Here is an 8,538-nt window from a genome sequence, read left to right as displayed (position 1 = left end):
TATGCTCGATTAAACTTGCTTGTCTCGATTGTTTTCTTCTTTCGAATTGTCCTTGCCATCCATCGTTGTAGCTTGGTTTGGAACTCTATGCCATCTAGGGAATAGAGAGAGCTATCATTGCATCTAACTAGTATTTCTTATCTTATTTGACGAACAAAATAAGCCTTCCCTTTCTCCATAAAAAGGTCTACGTAGACATTACTAATATTATTCAGAAGAAGAAGGAAAGCAAATCACCTACTGCTGCCATTATGAATTAATTAAATCACCCACCCACTGCACCACCACCACTAAAAAAAATCCGAAAATATGATCATTTCAAGTAAGTTTGGTACATGGAGATTAAATTTTGGGAACGCTGTGAAATATGTTATAGACTACTTGCATGCACATATTAGTCATTACCTTCTGGGATCAACCACCTTGTACCAGACGCATTAACATTTCCCTGATCAGATCTTCCATGAAAGATATTATCACTTAAATAAATGAATGCACAGCACAGCGATATAATAATGCACTCACTGATAAACTCCAGAACCCACTGAAGAAACACAAACGAGAGCTAGTTTATACAGTATGCACAGCAGAGGTCAGAGGAAACACAGAGGAAGAAGATAGGAGGAATGGAGGATTAAATAGCTAGGAACGAGCTGCTGGCCAAGATGCAACAGGAATAGGAGGCAACCAGGAAGTAGGCATCAGCTGAAGATCTTGAATTCGCATCAGGTTGCTGTCTGAACGGAATGTCTGATGTGGTATGGTCACAGTATACTAGTCTCATGCCTTGCTATGCTTGAACCTCATCCCCTTCATTAGATCTTTGCCTGGTTGTAAGTTTTTTTTCCTGCACTCATGTAAAACTTTTTATCCTGCTCGTGTGTAAAACCTGAAGAATGCTCGTTGTAATTGTGATGCCTGTACTTCCACCCCAGCTACTAATGAAAACTTGTAAGTTGGTTAAATATGGTGACATAATCACGTCTCTGCATGCAAAGATGAATGCTAGCTGGAACTGATGAGGCACAGACATGTGGACCAAGATTGAATGTGCCCTTTTGTTATTAGCGACACGATGTAATACTTATTTGTTCCTGGCACACCATCAGGTATCGGTGTTTATTCGTAGAGAAAATATTCCTTCTTTCTCTCAACCTAGGGTCAAGCACATGACACAATGGAACATGGCAGGCACACCCTTTTACTTCCTGCCAAACTCTAGCGAATCAAAGCTATAAATGCAAATAATTCACCTTTCAGCCTTCAAGCTTCATCTAAAGTCTAAAGTCACTATGCAAATAATTCACCATCAGTGTGCCCATATGAACGGCAGGCACTTAGATTTGGCATTCTAGCTCAGATCTTGTTCAACATGGCCACCACCTCCTCCATTGTCGGCCGATTCTTCTGGCAAGAATCCGTACACTGCCACGCGATCTCCAGGAGCCCTTTCGCCTCGTCCATCTCCTTCCCTTGCTCTCCTATGCCCATCCGCCGATCCAAGATCTCCGAGGCTTGGCCGGCACCTATCTTCTCCCTTGCCCAATCCACCATGTCAACTTCCTTCTCCCCGATTTTCGCCTTCACCGGCCAGCTTGGCCGGTGACCTGTTACTATTTCAATTACCAGCACGCCGAAGCTATACACATCCGCCTTCGCCGTGGCACCCACACCGGCCCATATCTCCGGCGCCACATACCTATTTCAAAAAACATCACACGAACATGTTAATTCTAAGAAATTTAACTTTCAATATTCATGTATTGTACCATAAATCATGCTAGCATAAGTGAATCTGCAAATTTCTATCGACCTATGATTGTAAGTATTTAAAAAGTGTATGCACATACTACTAGTGCAGTTTGTCAGAGATAGACATGTGATTTGGTCTGTTGAGCTTGAATATTCAAAAAAAAAATTGTTTCGTTTCAAAAAAAAAACTAATGCAGTTTGTTGCAAGAACCTATAAGCTGTAAGGTTTAATTACCCGGCGGTGCCGGCGGCTTGGGTGCTGACGTGCGACTTGGCGGGGCTTCCTCTGACGATCCTGGCGAGGCCAAAGTCGGCGAGCTTGGCCTCGAACCCCTCGCCGAGGAGGACGTTGCTGGACTTGACGTCGCGGTGGAGCACGGGCGGGCGCCGGCCGTGGTGCAGGAACGCGAGCGCGGCCGCGGCGCCGCGCGCTACGCGGAGGCGCGCGGGCCAGGGTAGCGCCTGGCCGTCCTCGTCGGCGCCGCCGTGGAGCCACGCGTCGAGGCTGCCGCGCTCGAGGAGCTCGTAGACGAGGATGCGGTCGCGGCCGGCGGCGCAGTACCCGAGCAGGCGCGCGAGGTTGGGGTGGCTGAGGCTGCCGAGCACCTCCAGCTCGGCGCGGAACTCGCGGTTGCCGGCGCCCGCGGCGCCGTCGCCGGAGAGGCGCTTGACGGCGACCGCGGCGCCGCTGGGGAGCACGGCGCGGTAGACGAACCCGAAGCTCCCGTCACCGATGATGTTGTCCGGGGAGAACCCGCCCGTGGCGGCGGCGAGGTCGGCGAGGGAGAGCTTCTCGAGGCAGGCGTCCGCGTCGGCGCCGTAGAAGGACCACGACGACGAGGCGTCCGGCGCGGAGACCGGGAGCGCCGGGCCCGAGGGGGACGAGCGGCTGCGCTGGTGGATCAGCGGCTTGAGGCTGTTGCGGCTGCGGCGGCAAAGGAAGGCGAGGAGGAGGCAGGGCACCGCGACGGCGACGGAGGCGCCGGCGACGACGACCAGCGCGAGCACGGGGCCGTCCATGGCGGGGCCGGCAGCGTGGTGAGTCTGGTGGCGCGGCGGGGTGAATCTTGGGTGGAAGAGGGGGAGGAGGAGGAGCGAGTCGTCGATGGAGTCAACGGCCTTTTTGGCGGGTGGCGGTTGACCTTGTCGCCACGGCGCCGTCAGCGTGGGTGGACCTGGACGGTGACTTGGACTGATGACTGCTGGGGGAGTCAAGGCTCCGAGATTACCATACTGCCCTTTTCCACGTCTCCCTTTTTTTTATCCTTTTTTGAGATGCCCTTTTCCACGTATGGACAAACCCGAAGATACGCGTTTTCATCACGTCAGGCTCAAAGACAGCAGTGGGATATTTATGACATTTCCCAAATCTGTTGGATGGGATGATAAAACAAAGTGATTAATGAGTGGCTAGGTGCTCGTGCTTCCAAATAAGCATACTTTTGTGTTCGTATTGCGTTTCAAAAGAAAAGATCAACCTTTTCCTGAGATAGTGAGATTCGTGTAAAGTTATTAAATTCAAACCAATCAAACTATCATCTAACTAATTGTTCAAGACTTCAAGTATTACAAGTATATTTTAAGCTATCTCAAACTTAATGTTTGGCTTCCTTAGACAGTTTATAGATTGGGCCACTGGGACAATAGTAGAGAGGGGGCCGTTCTCATCTACAGGATCTATTATGAGCTATCTTAAAAGCAGCCACGGATTCCGGACAGCTTATTCGTAGTCGTCTTCTCAACTCTTGAGTATATTCTCCGATGCCGAATAGGTGGATGCCCATATGAACATTTTGGTATGTTGAAGGCAATGGCGCAACGTTGCTGCAGAATTAGTACCGGTTTAGACAATGCTTAATGATGATATGGCCATGTTTGTTTAGAAAAAGAGCTTCAATTTTCCGATGTGATGCTCCCATTGCCACTTATCTCACCACAATTCTAGTTTTTGATCCGCGTACAAAGCATATAAAAGTTCATTTTTCAATCACGGACAAAAAGAGAAGTTAGTCTTCACTTTGTTGGAATGTGAGTTATCACAGATACACCTAGAGGTCTTTTCCTCGGTTGCTGGTCAAATGATCCTTAAGGCTCTATACAAGTGACTACTTTGAAGAGTTATCAGTTCTTGGAATCACTTCTAATTTGACATTACTGAACAGAAGAGAAGGAACGTGCGTTTTCCCAGACACAAACTACTGTATGCCGTCAACTGTTCTACCTAGGGCTGGATATCGAGCCAGCTCGGCTCGTTTCAGCTCGGCTCGTTATAGCTCGGCTCGTTATTGAGCTGGCTCGGCTCAGCTCGGCTCGGCTCGTTATACTAATGAGCCAGCAAACCAGCTTGGCTCGGCTCGCTAAAAAGCTCGAGCCAGCTCGTTTGGCTCGCGAGCCAAACCACAGAAACACAATACAGTGAGATTTTATAGCAGCAGTGAGCAACAAACACAAAATACTTATAATTTTAACAATGAAGAATATAATGCATCCAACGATTGATCCACAATTCCACAAAGTTTTTCCACAAAGTTTTTGTCCAGCCCACCACAATCATGACACAACCATGACCATAAGTCCACGATAGTCATACGCATACAGTTTACATAAGTTAAATAAATGAGCAACAACTTGAGTGCTAGACTGATCAAATTTGTAGGTAATATATAAACAGCAAAAGTGAGATAGAAGCAGCCATGGGGCGCAGGGAAGCAGCCAACAGATCCCTAGTCCTTAATGGTTGCTTTCCACCACATTGCTTGAAAGCTCCACAGTCTCAATGTCACCATCATCACCATCTTCTCCTAGTAAAAACAGTAAAAGAATTAAGCATTACATATTTACACACACATACTTTGAGGAAAATGGAGTAGAAAAATAGATTAAAAATCACATACCAGAATAACAGGAGGACTTTTAGAACCTCGTATCCAACTAGATGCACAAACTAGTACTTGAACAGTTGTTGGCTTCAAAGAACTCCTATAGTCATCAAGAATTCTACCCCTGCAACTGAAAGTGGACTCCGATGATACACTGCTAGCTGGGACAGCTAAGAACTTCTTTGTCATACTAGACACAACAGAAAATCTAAGAGCCCACCTTCCAATATTGAAGTAAGTTAAAATTTTTATCATTTAAGGAATGGTTTGCTTCATCTAGGTAGATAAGTAACTCAGATTTTGAACTTTCTGAAGCACTTGACTCTAGAAAGGATTGAAATTCACTTGAAACAAGACAAGCCACTGAGCTGGTTGTTTCCTTTGATGATGAGGCTGATTGTGTGGTTGATAAGCTGCTGCTGCCACCTATTTTCCGGCGCTGCTCCAACTCATGCTTCTTGTACAGCTCTTCTAACTCTTTTTTAATATCAGCAACCTCTTGTTCACACCTTGAGGGGCTATAAAGCCCATTAAAATAGAACTGAATATATCTCATTTTGAACCTAGGGTCAATGATTGTAGCAATAACCATTACATTGTTCTTCTCTTCCCAATATTTATCAAATTTGTCTAACATTGCAACACCCATTTTCTTCAAGTATGGGTCATCAGAATTTTTTGCCTTTAATAATGCAATCTTGACTTTCAAAATGTAAGGGTAGAACACATTAGCAGTAGGGTAAACTGATCCTGAAAATGCAGTGGTTGCTCCAGCCATCTCTCCTAGAATTAGTCTAATCTTCTCATATATGTTCCATTCAGATTCTGTAGGTTTCCATGCATAGTTCTGGTCTACTTGAGCATAATAACCAAATGCAGGCCTATACTGAATGCAAGTGTCAAGCATTTTATATGTTGAGTTCCACCTTGTTTTAACATCAAGAGACAAACATTTCCCAACTTCAATAGCATAATCATTGCAAACCTCTACAAACTTGTACAGGCGACTTGGAGACCTCTTGAAATATTTCACAGTATTCCTTAGGTCACTTATGGGACCTTCTATTTGGTTTAGACCATCATTGACAACCAAATTGACTACGTGAGCAGCATAACGAACATGAAAATATTTGGGATCAAACTGACCATTCTTTCTAGCAAGCAGCTTGGCTGACAAATTTGTAGTAGCAGTATCATTATTTGAAGCATTATCAAGATTGACATAATCTTGTCTTCTATTTTCCACTCCACCAAGCACTCAAAAACAGCATGAGCTATCACCAAACCAGTGTGCGGAGGATCTACCTCAAGAAAGTTAAGAACACGTCATTGCAAAACCCAATCACTATCTATGTAGTGTGCCACCAAACACATGTACTGAGCATTTTGATTGGATGTCCACAAATCAGTAGTCAAACTTATTGATTCAGCCTCTCTAACTCTTTCTTAGCTGCTCTTTCTCAGATTCATAAACTTTCATGCATTCATTTTTAATAGTCTTCCTACCAATAGATTCATAGTTGCTATTCATCCATTTCATCAAGATATTAAACCATTTATGCTCAACCATTCTAAACGAATACTCATGGACAATTATCATCTTTGCAATCAATTTTCTAGTGTGCTCATGGTCATATTCAGTAGGATTAACAACAAGACATCCATCATCTGCAACATAGTTGAGTGTACCTTGAGCAAGTTGTTGTTTCGCCTTAGCAAGCTTGTTCTGAAACTGTGTGCAGCGGGAAAGGTGGCAGTTCAGCTATGAAGTTGCTCCCCCTTGATGGTATACATAACTCTTATGACAGAATCTGCACTTAGCCTTTGTCACCATAACACCAAACTCCTTGTCAGATTGAACATGTATCTCTTTGAAATACTTCCAACAACCAGCTCTCTTTCCTCTCTTTACCTTGGTCTTAGAAGGCAATAAATGAATACCAGTCCCGGCCTTCAATTTCTTCCGCCCTCTAGTTGGCTTCGATGCATTTGATGCCATGCTTACATCATCTCCATCCTCCTACTGACTTGCATCACCATCTGCATCATCATCATCTGTTGGCACACTCAAAGATATAGCACTGGCATCATTCATGTCAAAGTTCTCTCCATTGTCCTCATCCTCCGCCAAAGGCTCGATGTGCTACACAGATTAAGATTACATACTGGTCAAAAATCAAATTTGCTACACATATTACTACTGTCTACAGAACACACGAATCACATGTTGGCATGAATTAAAATAAATATATTGACATAGTGACATCCTGCACAATCAAACGAATCACAAAAAATCTAGGCTGCAACTGCAACCTATAGATCGAGAAGTATCAACAAAAATACATACCGTGTCTGTGTCTGCTGATCCTCGACCTTGGCCAAGGCCACCGCGATTTCCCATCGCGGACGGCGTCTTCTTGCGCTTGCTCCTCGATTCAAGACTTGGCGCCACCGGAGGAAGCATTCCTTGGACTTCTTCCTCATCCTCCATGACCGGCGCACGCAGGGCAGGGCGGTGTTCGGCGTGTGCGCAGCAGGGCGCAGGGCGGCAGGGTGGCGGTGTGCTGGTGCAGGTGCTGCTGCGTGCGCCGTGCGCTGCGCAGGCACAGCCGCACAGGGGCGGAGGGGCTGCAGGGCGGCGGGCGGCAGCAGGAACCAGGAAGGGCTGCGGCTTGGGTCTCGGGAGCAAGGGGAAAGGGCGAAAAACTAGCGAAGAGGATGAGTCACCGTCCGTGACTTTTTTTTCCGTGACTTCCTCAGACTGGTGGTGGACCGGTGGTGTGCTGAGGAGGTTAGGGTTTTACGATTTGGGCCAGGCCGAGCTGCCAAGAAATTTGTAGCTAATGGGCCTAGTTAATTTTAGTTGTTAGTTTGAGATTTAATTTAACTTGTTATGGCTCATGAGCCAGCTCGAGCTGGCTCGTTATAAAACGAGCTGGCTCATTATAAAACGAGTCGAGCTCGAGCCGAGCCATTAACGAGCGAGTCGAGCGAGCTAGCGAGTTACGAATTTTTCATCCAGCCCTAGTTCTACTTCTACCAGGCTGTCCATTTCATCGGCCAGTTCAGCATCTCCCTCCCTCAAACTTCACTCTCATCTTATGCAAAATTCCCTTGTGCTTCCCATTCCCAATTAAAAACACCACTATAGATTCCTCCCAAGTATTCCAGCAATCCTTCTCTCTTCTTCCTCGTCTACTCGATCTACATCCGGATACCGTCCTAGCGCTTTGTTGAGCTGTACCGAAGGGAAACAACTATATATATATATATATATATATATATATATATATATATATATATATATATATATATATATATATATATATATATATATATATATATATATATATATATATATATATATATATATATATATATATATATATATATATAGGGGTTCCAATAGTGTTGTGCCAATGGCATACGGCAGTTAATTTAGATATCTTTTTATTGGGTACCCGTTTCTCTGTTGCTGCTGCTGGCAAGGGCATTTTTATTGTTCCGTCTGGAACCACGCTAGTCATACTAGATCGAGCATCAACGGGAAACAAATCCAGAAAGAGTCAAAAAGACACCGAGAGTGAACTGAATGTCTTTTTTTTAGAGTGAAGTAAATATCTGTTGTTATTTTTATAACAAAAGAAGTTTATTGGGCTTTTAGTACCGCAGCTGGCCACTAAGAGTAGCTTATCAACGTTTTCTTGACAAGATAACGTCTCATGATATATGGCCATGTTTGTTTAAGAACCGAGCATCAATTTTCTGATGTGATGTTCTGTTACCACATATCTCAACACAATTCTAGTTTCTGATCCGCATACGAAGCATACAAAAGTTCATTTTTCAATCACGCACAAAAATAGAAGTTAGAGTTTTCATTTTCTTCAAAGGTGGGTTGTCACAG

General features: G+C 44.8%; 1 protein-coding gene across 1 annotated transcript; it reads right to left on the bottom strand.

Annotated features, from left to right (window-relative positions):
* Positions 1 to 1,034: 1,034 nt before the first annotated feature.
* LOC120684322 (leucine-rich repeat receptor protein kinase MSL1-like) lies at positions 1,035 to 2,924 on the bottom strand. The gene is made up of 2 exons (XM_039966195.1): positions 1,988 to 2,924; positions 1,035 to 1,699 (listed from the first exon to the last, which is right to left on the bottom strand). The coding sequence occupies exons 1-2, from the start codon at positions 2,770 to 2,772 to the stop codon at positions 1,357 to 1,359; spliced, it is 1,128 nt and encodes a 375-aa protein (XP_039822129.1). The 5' UTR covers positions 2,773 to 2,924; the 3' UTR covers positions 1,035 to 1,356.
* Between the last annotated feature and the right edge of the window lie 5,614 nt (positions 2,925 to 8,538).

Source organism: Panicum virgatum, chromosome 8N (assembly GCF_016808335.1).
Source record: "Panicum virgatum strain AP13 chromosome 8N, P.virgatum_v5, whole genome shotgun sequence".
Classification (NCBI taxonomy): Eukaryota; Viridiplantae; Streptophyta; class Magnoliopsida; order Poales; family Poaceae; genus Panicum; species Panicum virgatum.
This window is presented reverse-complemented; position numbering and strand designations above follow the sequence as displayed.